A 16270-nucleotide genomic window follows, 5' to 3' on the forward strand; every position below is an offset into this window, starting at 1 on the left:
GGTGCTGTTGCCTTTACATTTTTAAAATAAATCCTCATCCTCAGAGCATCCAAAGAGCAGAAATGCTGCTGACACCAGAACCAAACTGCATTTATTTAAGGCTGATCCTCACACTGGAGGTCCTGGCAGTGCAGAGCAGCAGCTGGAAACATCTGGAGAAGGAGCAGCATATGGATTTTGGGGAAGCCTTTGCAGGTGTGCCTGGGGTTTGGGCTTTTTTGTGGTTTAAAATGCCAGCAAATCACCTGCCTCATGTAAATTTACCTTTAATTAATCCATCTCTGCAGTGGAATTAAAACCAGAAAGCTCCTGTACAGTGGGACACCAGTGGGATCCCTTAAGGGTGGGGACATGGCCAAGGTCCAAGGGACTGTAGTTCAATCTGGAATTAAGGGGTTAATTACTGCCATTTTTTACTTCTTCATACAAAATGTGTATTTTTTTTTAGTGAATTGGTTTGGGTCTCACAGCAAGAGGTTTTAAGTCACCAAACTTCTGGTTTCCATCTTCAGTAGCCTCAAGCAGTGAGGTTTTGCCTTTCTTTGTTGATCCTGGCTGTAGCATTTCCAGCTTAAGTGGGTTTTTCTCACCATAATTTCATTTCTTAAGCAGTTGTGTTCTCCAGGAGTTCACCAAAATGTACATTTTCATACAGCTTTGAACAGGGGAACAGCATCAATCCTGTTCTCATGAGCTTTACTTCCTCTTTCTACCCTGAAACTTCCACATTTCATCAATTTACTCCTTTGATCAAGGAAAATTGGTCATTTTGACAACTGAATTATAGACATGAGTTGCCATTTATGAATAGGGCCATTTTGGAAGTATTTCCCAGAAGATACCAAACCTTGACCAAAAAAAATCCTTTCTTATTTTAGCTTGAAAATTCCGGTTTTTCCCAAGCTTTCCCCAAGGTTTCCTAATGGGCATCTCAAAAAATGACTGTGAGTCAATTAATTGTAGACATTTGCTGGTGTTACTGTGCCATGTGTGGAGCTAAAGGTTATCCAGGGGGCTTGGAAGGACTCAGATCCAACAAAATCCCATCTCCCTGGCAGAAAATTCAAGTTTCATTTATTTCCCTTCAAATGCTCTGCTGTTATTTAATCTTTGTCCTTTACAGGATTTTTTTTTTCCAGATATTCTGCCTGTATTTTCTTCAAATTTTGGCCTGTTTTTCTCAGTATTCCTCGCTGCAAAATGCTAATTATTTTCTGAGCGTGCTGCTTGTTTCTTTCAGTGGCTTTTTAAAGCATAAAACTGAGATCTGTGGGAGAAAAATGAATATATCTGTCATGAAATCACCTAAACCCAATTTTTTAAAGCTTTTTATGGTATTTGGTGAATGCATTTTCCAGTTTTCCTGAACATGAGCTTCGTTCTGAAGCAAGCCAGAACTCTTCCTGCTGGTTTTTAGAGGGGATTTCTGAGCTGTTTGTGGTTTGCTTTGGCATTTTTGGCTTGGATGGATGTGACCTGAGTTTTATGTTCCATGGAAGCACAAAAAGCACATCCTTCTATCCCTAAAAAAGGATAAAATGACAGAAAACTGCTCAGTAGGAGAGATTTAGGAGATTTTTTTCCTCGGGGCTGTTTATGGAGCAGTTCAGTGTTAATGGTTCTGTAGATGCAGGAGACCTGTAACTAAAATTGGAAAATTTTTCAGTGTTTAAAACCTAAATAATTATAAATACACACTTTGTCTCACTGTGTTTTCCCATCCACCTGCCTGGGATATTAAATAAAGAATACCCTGAAATATTTCGAGCCAGGTTTTTTAAGCCTGAGGAAAGGAACTGAGCAAAAGAAACTAAATAAAATAAAATTATTTTGAGTACGTTAGAGGAGACCACTGGAGTGTGGCTGTAAACTATAAGGATGGACTCCTCTTCCAAGGGAGGGTTAAGAGGGATATAATTCCAAACAAATGCTGTGCCATGGGAATTACTGGAAGCAGAGAAAGATCAGAATGGAAAGGTTTTGCTGGACAGGGTTTGTAGATCAGTGTGGAATGGACACAACCTCTTTGCTGTCAGTGAAATCCTGCTCTGGGAGGGGCTGAGGGAATCCAGGCCCTTTTCTTTCATCCTGTATTTTCCCTTTGCCTTGACCAGGCACAAAAGTTTGGCCAAAAAATTGTTAAAATCCTCTCAATAAAAAGATCCCATCAGTGGGATCAATGTAGATCTTAAAAACAAGTGGTTTATTGGTAAATTCAGTGTCAAATTTAGGCAATTCACCAGTTTTTCTCTACTAAATACTTCTGGTTCTCAAGGTAGAGGAATGCAGATATTCTTGTGGACAGTCCAAAAAAGGGATGCGGGGGCTTTTGAAATGAAGTAATTCAAGGTAAAGTTAATTTAGCTCTAATTTAAATGTGGAGATCGTTGCTCCTCTCTGGTTTCTGAGCATGACCCTGCAAGGGGCAGGAATTCTTTTGATTGCTCAGTACCTGGGAAATGTGATATTCAGGCAGAAAAAGTCATTGCTGCGCCTTGGATCCTTCTGCTGCAGATGTGGGAAGATCAAATTCCACCTCTTGCTCTGGATCTGCGCTGGAAATAAATTGTTTTCAGAGAGTCCCAGACTGGTTTGGGTTGGAAGGGACCTTAAAGCCCATCCAGTGCCAGCCCTGCCATGGGCAGGGACACCTCCCACTGTCCCAGGCTGCTCCAGCCCCAATGTCCAGCCTGGCCTTGGACACTTCCAGGGATCCAGGGGCAGCCCCAGCTGCTCTGGGAATTCCATTCCAGCCCCTCCCCACCCTCCCAGCCAGCAATTCCCAATTCCCAATCTCCCATCCAGCCCTGCCCTCTGGCACTGGGAAGCCATTCCCTGGCTCCTGTCCCTCCAGGCCTTGGCCCCAGTCCCTCTGCAGCTCTCCTGGAGCCCCTTCAGGCCCTGGAAAATACAAATTAATACAGATCAGCTCTCCCTTCCCCTCCTTCAGAGGGGGTGTGTGCCACTGCAATAAGTTTATTAATTCTCTCAGATTTTCAGTTCAGTGCTTGAATATAAAAGCCCTCAGTCCCACAGACCCCTGCTAAAAGGAACAGCTCAAATACTGATAATTTCCCCTTCTCACTGCAGTCCCTGGAACACGACCCACATTTTCCTGGGGTCTCTATTTGTGTGTGTGAAAATTCCTGTCGTAGCGCAGTACACATTTTTCAAGCTAGAAGGGGAATAATTTTATCCTATATCGAAAGAAATGAGAAAAGCAGTTAGTCCTTTCAAAGTTCCCTTGCCACTTAACGTGGCTCCCACTTCCAAGCCATTTAGGAGCTCCATTAAGCCACTGGGTTGCTCCTGTGCATGCATTAGGATCAGAGCTGGGGTAGTATGGAACAGATTTGCTGTATCATGGGCACATTTATGAAGATTGATAACAGCCAGGGCTCGGTGTTAACTTTTATTTTCAAACAGGCTGCAGGAGAAACTGCCTGGTATTGCTTTGAGGCTTTGATTTATGGAAAGGTTGCTGCATGAAAAAGACATGCCATAAACCAGCTCTGCTGGCAGGAGCATTATAAAGTAGGGTTGTAAGGAGAGCAAACAATAACTGACTAATTATGTTCATTATTGTCTCTCTGAGCTCCCTGTACCTTTTGGGGGGGTGGGGGTTTGCACTTGTTCCCACCTCAGCTTTAAAGTGGACTCACCTTTCCCACGGAGTGGGATGAACATGAGAAAATCCTGCTGCTTTCTACTGGCAGGACCCCCCAGAGAGGCCTTTTTTGTTTGTATGGAATGAAAGAGGTCATTGAAATTATACCTGCTTGCACAAGTGTCCCATCCCCTCAATCCCTTGTCCCTGGCTCCTGTCCCTCCATGCCTTGGCCCCAGTCCCTCTGCAGCTCTCCTGGAGCCCCTTTAGGCCCTGCAAGGGGCTCTCAGCTCTCCCTGGAGCCTTCTTTCCAGAGCTGAATTCCCAGCTCTCCCAGCCAGGAGGAGGAGGAGGAGGAAAGGTCTGTGGGAAAAAAAGCTGTTTCTCTTACAATTTCCATCCCTGGCGCATTTTCCCCTAAATTATGACTGTTCTCCTGTGAGGGTTATTTCAGACTCTTATATTTAAGCCCTTAAAAACAAACCCAAAACCCTCAGCATGATGGCAAAGATCACCATTTTCATCTGTAGATGGCAAGAACTATTTTCCTTCTCTCAGCCTGGCACCATCCTTTGTAACAATATGAGCCTCAGCAGCAGCAAGTTGAATTCTTCAGACAGCAGCAATTAGCAGAAAACTTGAGTGAGAACCAGCTGAAATCAAGGGCCACGACCTAACTGGGGAAAATGTGAGTGGTTAATCTAAAGTTTGTCAAACTTGAGCTGCTTTAACTTAAAAGCATCCCTCTCCCAAACTACCTGAAGACCTTGGCACAAAGAAATAGGAGCTTGAAAATCATCTGTGCTAAGGTTATAAAACAGAAGAACGACTTTCTTGGAGCAGAGTGAAGTTCTGTTAAGTAAGCCAGAGTCTGATTAGTGCTGCCAGCACACAGAGGGGGTGAGGAGAGACCTTTGGAAGGTCTTTGTGAGCTGGCACTGAGGTTTCCATCAGTACCCTCTGCCTTCTGCTTCAGACTGCTCCCCTGGTGCCCTCACAGAGTCTGGGAATGGTTTGGGTTGGAGGAGACATTCCAGACCATCCAATTCCACCCCTGCCATGGGCAGGGACACCTCCCACTATCCCAGGCTGCTCCAAGCCCCAATGTCCAGCCTGGCCTTGGACACTGCCAGGGATCCAGGGGCAGCCCCAGCTGCTCTGGGAATTCCATTCCAGCCCCTGCCCACCCTCCCAGCCAGCAATTCCCAATTCCCAATCTCCCATCCAGCCCTGCCCTCTGGCACTGGGAAGCCATTCCCTGTGTCCTGTCCCTCCATGCCTTGGCCCCAGTCCCTCTGCAGCTCTCCTGGAGCCCCTTTAGGCCCTGCAAGGGGCTCTCAGCTCTCCCTGGATCCTTCTCTTCTCCAGGTGAGCACCCCCAGCTCTCCCAGGGTCTCCAGCCCTGGAGTATCCTCATTGTTGTGTCTTACAACAGCCTGAGGGAAACACCCACCAACAGGCAGTGAAAGATTACAACTTGAAAAATAATTTTAAACTAATGAGGACAGTGAAAAACTGTGAATGTTGTCGTTCACAGCTCATCCCTCCAGCTCCAGTTCGTGACCTGGCCCCAGTGAGGAGCGTTTTCCCTCCCTGGATGCCAGAAAGGCTGCTGAGGGCATTCTGTTTGAATGTTTCTGTAACACACTGCACAAGCACATTAAGGCTGAGATAATTTAGAGCAAGGTCCAGTAACCCCTCACCATCAGCGTGTTCTCAGTGGGGTTATTGCTCTTTGTTGGAGTTGATGACATTTTATTGTCGTTGCAGCCCAGCCGATTCTATTTTATGAAAAGAGTGGCTGGGCCTCATCCCAGTCCAAGACTTGTGGAATCACACGTGGCCTTTGTGGTTTAGCAGAGTGAATCCAAGCCTGTTTTCTTAAATAACTTCATGCCCAAATGGAAAATTGGCATTTGTTCTGCTGTCTCTTAAGATTACAACCTTCAGTTCCCTCAAGTAATCGTCACCCACGGGAGCGGCGAGGCTTGAAGTGTTTAACTGGTGATTGCTTTTTCTGGACGCTGCTTCTGCCCATAATATCTTTTATTTTTGTGGTCAGTTAACAGGGTTTTGGGGCCTTTTATAGCTGAAGAGAATAGTTAAATATATATTGCTCTGGAGAGTAATATTTGGATAATAATGTGCCACGAGTTAGTGTCTTGTGGTGCTTTGTGTTGAGTGCTGTAGTTGACCTTTGCTGGAGAGGAGAGAAGTGTCTGCTTGTTAGAACATACTATTTAGCACCTTTATAAAGGCAAAACTGGTTGGTTTGGGGTTTTTTTTTTAGTGTGAGGCTCAGTGAAGGTTTTATCACCACGATTTGGGGATGATGGTGTGATGTTAGGCCTTTACAAAGCCTGCAGTGAGTCGTAGCTCTTGGGAAGTAAGTGGCAGTAATAAATCCAGAATGTGCTTTGCTGTCCCGGATTTGGTTGGTGCTGCTCATTTGGGTCTGTCTGTAGTTTTTGTGTGTGTGTCTGTGTGCTTTACACACACAGTGATGGAAAGTTACTGTGGGAAATTCAATGTAGGGACAGGGATACCATTAAAATGGATCATTTAAGTGGATGAAACTGTATTTTTTGCCACCTTTATATAGAAGCAGGTTTCAAACTGTTGCAGAATTATTTCTTCCTTTAAAAATCAGAAATAGTGAGGTTTAGTGTATCGTGTACTGATAGTTAATATATCCAAGTAGTCCTGAACTGGCATCAGCCACTTCTATCATAGAAATATCAGCAAAGCATCAATTCAGTCTCCCAGAGGCTGGATCTGCCTTTCCATGAGCTGGAGCTGGAGCTGAGGAGAGCCTTGATTCCTTTGCTTCCCTAAACCTTCATAAACCTCCTCCAAATTCCTTATTAGGAGTAAATAGTAAGGAATTCTAGCACATGGTGTTGTTTGCAGTGATGATCCTTGACTTGTGTTCTCCTGAACAGCCAAGTGGAGTCTTGCCAATCTTCATTAAATGTTTTTTTTTTTTTTTTTGGATGGAGTAAAGCTGAGCTCAAGTGATTCCACATGCAAGCTCTAAAAATAATTGGTGATCTGGGTTTACATGATGAGGTTTGGAAGGCAAATGTTGGTTTGCTGATCACGGAATCGTGGAATTGGAGGGGTTGGCTCCATCCCCACTGAGCTGATCGGACTCTGGAGCTGCGAAGAGTTTGGATTTTGTCCTCAATAGTGGTTGGACAGGCTTGGCTACATCTGGGATCATTTTTTGTGTGTGAACTTGTCAAAATTAGGCGTTGGGTTTGATGTGTGCAAGCCCAAGAAGTATTTTTTTATTTATTTCTAAATATAACATTTAGGTACTACACAATATTCCACAGAGATAAAACTGGTCCTCCTCGAGTTCCTTCTAATTAAAGCCTGCAGTTCCTATATTATCTTTCCTACTCTGTAGCAGCATCCATGCCCCTGTTAGAAGGAATTTGTATCCTTGCCATCCACGTGATTGTTTATTTTAGTATCCTGCTATTCACTAAAAACTCTCCCTTAAGCTGAAAAGAAACGTGCATCCTAAATTTGGGTGATTCCCACACGCTGCTTCCTTTGCAGCTGCAGGAGCCAGCTGTGGGAGAGGTGCATTTGTGTGGTAATGGTGGTGTGCTTTTTATTTTAAGGGGGTTTTTCTTCGTTTTCTGGAGGGGAGGGGAATTTTATAAACAAATTGTGGTTTGGGAGAGTGCAAGTCGATTCATAGCCATTTAAATAAAAGTATTCAGACTCATTTTGTCTTTCAGGGTTGATGGGAATCCTGTTTTCATTTGATAGCTTGCTCCTCGAGATATTTGGAGTATAGGCAGCCACAGCAGGTCGGATCAGAGTCCCCTGAGCTTGTTGGGCAACAGCTGGGAGTGGGTTTTTAGGGAGTGTGCCAAAAATGAGGGAAATAAGCAGTTACGCCATTTTGCCTTCAAACAAGTGGTGGTGTGGGGCTTTCCTGAGCCAAATCTTGCTTGTAATCTCTTGATGGGCATCTCACACCTTCCTGGGTAATTATTTTTGAACCCAAACGTGCTTTTGATGACCCCAGTATCCCCTGACAGTGAGTCCCAGCTTTTCATTCGCTGTTTTTTGGGAAAGGTTTGGATTATTTTTGCATTGTAAAGCCACTGCTAGAAAACCTCTCTGGCTGCCTGTCTCCTGTAATCCATTGATAATTTCATCCTGTAGCTCATTGATATTTGAGATCCAGCTCTTGTAGTTGTCCTCTCTGGGCTGAAGAGATCTGGTCCTCATGTAGTGTCCTGAGGGCCTGAAGAATTACCTTGGCAACCAGTTCATCCAACAAATCAGGGTTCCCAACCAGGATAATTTTTCCTCATCCTCATCCTATTGTCTTTGTCTTCTAAGTCCTTGCCCAAGAAAGGCGTTAAGGATGTGCAAATGTGGAATTGCTCAATCATGGAATGGTTTGGGTTGGAAGGGACCTTAAAGCCCATCCAGTGCCACCCCTGCCATGGGCAGGGACACCTCCCACTATCCTAGGCTGCTCCAACCTGGCCTTGGACACTTCCAGGGAGATCCAGGGGCAGCCCCAGCTGCTCTGGGAATTTCATTCCAGGGCCTCCCCACCTTCCCAGCCAGCAATTCCCAATTCCCAATCTCCCATCCATCCCTGCCCTCTGGCACTGGGAAGCCATTCCCTGGCTCCTGTCCCTCCATGCCTTGTCTCCAGTCCTTCTCCAGCATCTTGAAGCTCTGTTCATTACTTGCTTTGCCAGATATAAGATCATAATTTCTCTCTGTTTAACTCAGAGAAGCTCTTCCCTCCCTCTCTTTCTTACAACACAAGGAAATTGTTTCCACTTTGCTTTTCCAAGAGGCTGCTCCAAAATCCAGCCAGCATTCCAGGTGTTTGACCAGGTGGGAAACACTCTCCAGGTTGAAAACCCGGCCCTCTAGCAAGGTCAGTAGGATTTTCTGCCAGTCATCCCTGTAAAACCAGGATTTTGCCAACATACTGAACTTGGCCTGGTGCTCCCCAGACATCATTAAATGTCTCTCTTCTTGCAGTGAGTGTGTGTGAATGTGCTGGAATGTCTTCCCTCCTCTTCTCATCTCTGTCCCTAAATTCCAAAGGTCAGAATGTGTGTTGGATCTTTATTTGCTTTTGAGAAGGCTGGGTGAGAGATGAAATAAATGAGAGGATGGCAAACATTTGCCTGTGATTTTGGGGGTGCTGGGATTTTTGGAGAAAGGATCTAAAAATAACACGGGGAAGATTAACACCGGACTTGATCATTAGTAGCACAAAAGGTGCAGTAAGTTGAGCTCCAACCTCTCCATGAATCATTTATTTAGCATTATTCTGTAGATTTTACCTTCTCAATTGCGGAGCAGAAACCACCGTGGTTCTCCTCCTGCATTTCAGCAGAGATTTGTAAGGAAAATTCTTTCTTTTACACCTTTTGGAGAAGTCACACTCTGCATTGGAGTGTAAATAAAAGCAAGAATCGGCTCCGCAGTACTTGATCTTTTGCTGGCAGCACTTCCCACACAGTGATTGTGAGGGCTCTGTGTGGGCACAGCTTGATTAGGGACCAGCATTTGGTGGATATTCAGCAATCAGATCTGTGTTATTCCTTCCAAACCATTCGGGGAAGAGCGGAACCGTTCGGTTTGTGCCTCGCGTGTTTCGTGACACGCCTTCAAGTCATCACCTACTTCATGTGCGAAGACAATCCTTAAAAATAGTTTAATATAAAGAGTAAATTAATGTAAAAACTAAAAATAATGGTGCAGCAATGAGGACCTCATTACCATATGCCCTTTTGTCTTTTTTTCCCTGGGTTCTGTTTTACAACTATTTTTTGTGCTACAAACCCATCCTGTGGATTTGCTCGGCAGTGATGCTGCTGGAAGAGACTCTTTTTGGGTGAGGTCGTGTTAAAAAAAGAACCCTCTCACCAGCACCTTTTTGGGTGATGATGGAGAGCACAAGTGCCTCGCTGCTGTTTCAGAGGTGTCGTTCACACTTCAGCTTTGAGCTGCCCTTCCCTCAGGGTCTCCTGAGCTGGGCTCACGTTTCTCCTGCTGCCTCCATAAGCAAAGTACCTCCAGCGTGGCCTTTCCTGTCCATCTGCTCAGCCAAATCCATCTCTGCTCAGGCTACCAATGTTTATTTTACCTTTTTTTTCCCTCCTGGCCGACAGAAATGGATGTTTGCCCTGACTCTGTCTGGTGAAAGCAGCGCTGCAGATTCTTTCCTACCCCAAATTCACATCATCCCCTTTCATCCTGCCACTGGCTTCCTCATCTGTTATCCCAGGAAAATCACACATCTTCATTTTCCAAGCCCTCTATGTCCCACTTCTGCTTCTGTGCTATTTCCGGTTCCCTACTGACTTCTCTCTGAAGCGTTTGTGACTCCACCTTCTATCCTCACTCATCCCCTTTCCAAACTGCCCAGAGAACTGTGACTGTCCCTGGATCCCTGGAAGTGTCCAAGGCCAGGCTGGACAGGGCTTGGAGCAGCCTGGGACAGTGGGAGGTGTCCCTGCCCATGGCAGGGGTGGCACTGGATGGGCTTTAAGGTCCCTCCCAATCCAAACCATTCCTTGATTCCATGAAACATGATTTGTTCTTTCTCAGAAGGAATTTCTGCTGGACACAGATGATGTTGATTGATTAAATTCCCACAGATCCTTCTGGAAACCCTCTTGGCTGTTGATAAAGCACTTGAAAACAATAAGGATGTTTCACACTTTTCAATCTACACCGTGAGGGTGTAGATTGCCTCCGTTTTCCTTTTGTTTCACCACCTGTTTGCATCAATTTGTTCTTCCTTACCTTTGTGTGTGTTATGACAGCACTGAGACAAGAAACATCCTCCTTTTTTTGTTGTTTATTTTGCATTCTGCCAGGCCTGGTCACAGCATGGCTCCTCTCCTCCATCAGTAGGGCGAAATAAAACAGGTCAGAGCATCCTCTCCAACACCCTCCCGTGCTGGTGCTTTGGGGCTCAGTGGGATCACGTTCATTTGTAGGGTTTTGTTTGCGAGTTAAGACATCCCTGGATTTCCCCAGCATGGCCTCGTGCCAGGAACCACCCCCAGTTTATGGTTTGGATGTGCTGAGCTGCTCTTCGGAGGAGGCACAGCAAGATTTGACCTCAAAGAGCTGCAGGTTGGGCTGTTCCGTGCTGCTTGGGCACAGAGGATCAGTCTGGTCTGTTTTATTTAGTACTTCACAAGTAGCCAAGGGTTACACAAATAAAATCAGCTGCCTTTGATAGGTGTCAGCACTTTAATGAGGAATTAAATTAAGCCCTGGATACTCCTGCCCATCTCATGGCACTATTTTTATCTCTTGCTCTGCTTTTTTGTTGCTATATTTTTCCCCCCATATTTTATGACAATTGCCTGAAGTCCTGATCTGGGGGGGGATTATGCCAGATACCTGCACAGCTGGAAACTCATCAGCCATTCAGATTCCTTCAGTGAGAGTGTCAGTTTTAGCACGGAACTCGCAAAGCTCACCGTGGTGATTTCAAATTTCCTCTTTAGTAGACATTTTGTTTGAATGCCATGAAGGGGCTCTTCTTGCCGAGCCCCCAGGAGTACAATAAGCTATGCTCTTTGAGAGAACCCAGATGAGTACAAAGTTCCCTTCATTAAATTTTCTTTTCATGCTTTAGCATAGGATATTTCTTTCTAAGACTCTCTCGTTTCCTTTTGTGTTGTCATCCTATTACCTTTATGAGGTTGTGATGCATCAGCTCGATGGAAAAGGTGGATGCATGGCTCCCTCAGAGGTTTATTCCAGCACAGATAGATTATTCTGGCATGGGAGGTGCTTCAGGAGCAGCTGGAGAAGGGAAAGCAGATAAGGAATTGCAAACTTGATTAAGAAACACCTCGTTCCTCGCATGCCATGTGGCTGCTGCTCGTATTGACTTTTGCTGAGAAAAGCATTTGGAGATTCTGGGTGTGTTGTTTCTGTAAAGGAGTTCTGGAATTACACTGAGTGGAGATGGAGATCTGGCAGCATTCCCTGGCATTCCTGCTGCACTCCTAGGGTTGGTGTTTTTGCTTCAGTTTAGTTGTGAAATCCTGGAGCAATTAAATAAATAAATACGATGTGGGACACAATCTTGGTTTTTTTTACAGGGGCAGATAGTGATAGGACAAGGGGCAAGGGATTTAAGTGGAAAGAGGGGACATTTAGATGGGATATTGGGAAGGAATTCCTGGCTGTGAGGGTGGTGAGGCCCTGGGATGGATTCCTGGAGAAGCTGGGGCTGCCCCTGGATCCCTGGAAGTGTCCAAGGCCAGGTTGGATGGGGCTTGGAACAACCTGGGACAGTGGAAGGTGTCCCTGCCCACGGCAGGGGTGGGACTGGATGGGCTTTAAGGTCCCTTCCAACCCAAACCATTCTGGGATTCTCTGGTGACACTTGTCCCACCACATGTCCAAAAATGCAGTTCTCTCTTGGGACATGGGATAGTTCAGGGAAGGGACCTCCTGCTGTAAGGATCTTCTGGCCCCACCTGGGACCAGACCAGGTTGCTTTATCCACTCAGGCATTTAAAACTTCCACATTTTCCTGACACATCCACATAATTGCTGGGTTTGCAATGTTTACGTTTTCCTACAAGCTTTTCCCCCAGTCAAACCCCACAGACCCTTAAATGCTTCTGTAAAATTACTTTTATTCTTAGAACCACAGAAGGGTTTGGGTTGGAAGGGACCTTAAAGCCCATCCAGTGCCACACCCTGCCATGGGCAGGGACACCTTCCACTGTCCCAGGCTGCTCCAAGCCTTGTCCAGCCTGGCCTTGGACACTTCCAGGGATCCAGGGGCAGCCACAGCTTCTCTGGGAATTCCATTCCAGCCCCTCCCCACCCTCCCAGCCAGGAGTTCCTTCTCAGTATCCCATCTAAGTATTAATTGGTGGAATCATAGCAGCTTCAGGAGGTTCTCTGTTAGGGAGATACTTCATTTCCCTTTGGAGGAGTTTCCTTGCTGTTGTTTCTGACCATCCATCTGAGAGTGCTGTGATCCATCACCGACAGGAATCAATGGGAAACCCTTCGGAGGGGTTCCCATAATGCACGATGGAATCTCCTTTCCTCAAGAGGAGATCCTGCAGCCTGTGGTTTGTGGCCCTCTAATGCCAGGCAGTAATTTCATTTAGTGCTTTCCCAAAAGTGCCAGCAGAGCATTAGGGGAGTGGAGCAAGCACAGCTGATCAATACAGAGACAGTGCTTGCCTTCAAGAGATTAATCCAAGAAAACGGACTTGGTTGATTTGAAGGAAGTGGCCTTGTTCTCACTGACCTGCAGTGCCTGGAAGGATAGGGCTGAGAGCAAGTTTTCGAAAATCCCACCCCAAAAGTCAGAGTATGAAAAGAAGTCACTGTAGGGCAGGAGATGATGTGTCCCACAGGGCTCCCATATGGTTGGCAATGTATGGAATCCTTTGAAGCACTGGAAGAAGGGATAATACCTGGATTCTGGTCACTGATGGCGTGGCTCTGGGAAAAAAAGCAATCAAAAAGCTCTTTATCATGGGTTAGAGAGTTCCCCCCTTGAAATGGCTTTAGATACACTGACAGAATTTATGCAGCGAGGGTAGAGCAGCCCATTCCCTTTTCTCCTCACCTGGATATAAGTCACTCTAAAATCACTTGGAATATAGGCACAGCGAGATTTATTCTGGGTGTTTTTAGTTACTTCAGGCTCTGTTGTATTGGTTCATCAATTCACACCAGGGGGTTGAGCATTTTAAACAAGCTCTGGTTTAGCTGGACCTAAATCATCACTGCTGGGAGACGTCTACAGAGAACATCCCTGGTGCTTCTGTTGTTCCCTGTCCCAGTCCAGACCTTGCCATCCTCCCTCCATGTGCAGGTGCTTGTGATGGCACATTTGGATGCCTGACACGCCTCTGAAGCGCGTGCTGATCTCAGCAGAGGGGGGATTAAGGGAAAATCCTCCTCCGTAAGAGTCTGCAGGAGTTTGAACTTAGAGATCATAAAGTGTGGAAGTACCTGGGGCTGCATTTAAATTCTGGTTTAGATTTTACAGATGCAGGGTAACGAATGAAGAGAGAGAGAGATGTTTTATATAGGTACATAGTGTAAAATCAAGGTGACTTAACATTCCCTTTTTTTAGCATGACGTCTTCAGTGATTGTCAAGAAGTCAATTCCCTGGAGGAGCAGCGTTTGTGCTTTGTGTTTCATTTCCTTGCTGGAGGAAAATAGATCTGCCTTGGCCAATCAGCAAAATGAGAATTGGAATCACAGAATGGTTTGATTTGGGAGGGACCTTAAAGATCACCCAGTTCCACTCCCTGCCATGGGCAGGGACACCTTCCACTATCCCAGGCTGTCTAGCCTGGCCTTGGCCACTTCCAGGGATCCAGGGGTGGCCTGGGCCAGGGCCTCCCCACCCTCACAGGGAAGAATTTCTTCCTCTGGAAGTGCTCAAGGCCAGGTTGGATGGGGCTTGGAGCAGCCTGGGATCGTGGGAGGTGTCCCTACCCATGGCAGGGGGTGGAACAGGATTGTCTTTATGGCCCCTTCCAACCCAAACCGATTCAATCGTAATAATAATAAAATACTAAAAGATTTTTGTCTTTCCTGAGATGTTTTTAGAAGGAAACCCTGAAGCTGTTCTCTGTTCCCACAGGAGATACGAGTCCCACCCGATCTGTGGGGAGCTGCAGGATAAAATCCTCCAGTGCTACCGGGAACACGCCCAGGAGACCCTGAGCTGCTCTGCCCTGGCCAGCCAGTACCTGCACTGTGTCAATCATGCCAAACAGGTGAGCTGGGCTTATTCCCACTGAAAAATGATGGAATGATGAGGAGAGGAAGCTGATCGGATTATCCAGTTAGTCCTTCTTCCATGCCTAAGCATTTCCCAGTACGTGCATTCCCAGAGCTCCGTGGAGACCACTTGGAGTTGATTTAAATGCTCAGGTTTCCATCTCCTCCCCTAGGAAGCTGTTGTTTAGTGTAGGAGCTCTTGCTGTTGGCAGATGTTTCCTGTTACCTGCAGTTTTAGCAGTAAAACAGGGGGATTAAATTACCTGGGACTCTTTGCCATAAATATGAGGAATTTATGGATGTCTCCAACTAGATTGGTCACCACTTGGAATTCTTGATTTCTTCTGTCTTGCATTACCCAAGGGTCTAAAACTGCTATTGGCCTCCTCTCTTCCAGTTTTTAGGGTGTGGGTGTCACTGCAGATTAAATCTTCATGCTTTATTAGTGCAGCATGAAGGAAAATGACAGCAATATGGAAATCATTAAATTAAAAGAAGCTACAACTTCTCAGCTTTTCTCTCTTTCATCAGCTTGCATCTTTCAAATAAAGAAATTCATATATTGACCTCAGTTGTGTTCTTAAACAAACCAGCTGGAAATGTGCTCACAGTCCACGTGCAGGATGTGTAGAAAGTGCTTCAATCAGTCTGTTGATCTTTATTTCTGCTCAGATCTGTGAGTTAATATTTGAGCATGTGAGGACACCCATCTCTGTGTGATAGTGGAGACCCGACAAGCACATCTGGTGTTTGATCATGGTAATCACCTTCACTGGGCTTAACTCTGCCTGTGCAGAAAATCCGTGAGACTTTGGCTCTGATCCTTCTCCGTGACCTTTTGCTGTAAAATGCTGCAGCCTGGAGCTGGTATTCCCGAAGATCTGCTGGAATTAACACTGCTTGTGGTGCTGGGTGAGCATGGGAGGAGGCAGTGCTGGTGTGGCAGTGCTGAAGTTGTTCCTCAGTCACTGAGAGCTTCCAAAATCACCTCCTTTAATACATCCTTTATTGATATTTGTTGTCACATCCCTGGAAGTGTCCAAGGCCAGCTTGGATGGGGCTTGGAGCAACCTGGGATAGTGGAAGGTGTCCCTGCCCATGGGGTCCCTTCCAACCCAAACCCTTCTGTGATTCCAAGAACTCTCCTCCTGCCCATTTTGGAATGCACCAATCTCCTTTTTTAGGAAAAGTCCAGTGAGTAATATTAAAATCACGGAATCATTAAGGTTGGAGAAGATCCTTAAGACCATCCAATCCAACTGTTCCCCAGCACTGCCAAGGCCACCACTGACCTGTGTCCCCAAGTGCCACATCCACACTGCTTTGAAATCCCCTCAGGAATGGGGACTCCACCCCTGCCCTGGCCAGACAAGCCTCTGAGTGAAGAAATTTTCCACAAGATCCAACCTAAACCTCCCCTGGTGCAGCTTGAGGCCGTTTCCTCTTGTCCTGTCACTTGTAAACCTATTTGGGTTTGTTCTGTAGTGGGTTCCCCATGGCCATGCAGCACCTGCAACAGTAATTTACTGTATTTATAATTTTGTATTATTTTTTAAAGTAACCAGAGAAAAATGGATTAATTACTTAGACATGTTTAAGCTCTAACTCGAGTTTGTATCTGATAGGAATTTCTTCAGAAGACTCTGATGAGGATGGATTAATTCATGTTCAGATGGTGCAGGAAAAAGGAAATTGCATAAATATGAGCATTAGGTTTTTGAACCCTTTTAAATACCTTTTTTTTTTTGTTGAAGATCTTCACCCAAGCCTGTCAAGTAGTTAAAAGTGTTCCCTAAATGTTTCTTATTCTGTTTCACACATGCTTCAAGATGAGAATTCAGAAAGGTTTCTCTCATGATAACAGAGAAGGAGA

The 16270-nt window shown here is 45.6% G+C and overlaps 1 protein-coding gene across 1 annotated transcript in view; it reads left to right on the forward strand.

The window, feature by feature from the left end:
* Positions 1-14862, forward strand: part of LOC121673437 (MICOS complex subunit MIC19-like) — a 48221-nt gene extending 33359 nt beyond the window's left edge. The window contains exon 4 of the mRNA XM_042046730.1: positions 14258-14862. Within this exon, the coding sequence (XP_041902664.1) occupies positions 14258-14417 (160 nt within the window). The 3' untranslated portion in view covers positions 14418-14862. The remainder of the gene's footprint in view (positions 1-14257) is intronic.
* The last annotated feature ends 1408 nt before the right edge of the window (positions 14863-16270 follow it).

The sequence above is a fragment of the Corvus kubaryi genome, unplaced genomic scaffold (assembly GCF_017639235.1).
Source record: "Corvus kubaryi isolate FWS band 111438036 unplaced genomic scaffold, C.kubaryi_AGA036_p1.0 65433, whole genome shotgun sequence".
Taxonomy (NCBI): domain Eukaryota; kingdom Metazoa; phylum Chordata; class Aves; order Passeriformes; family Corvidae; genus Corvus; species Corvus kubaryi.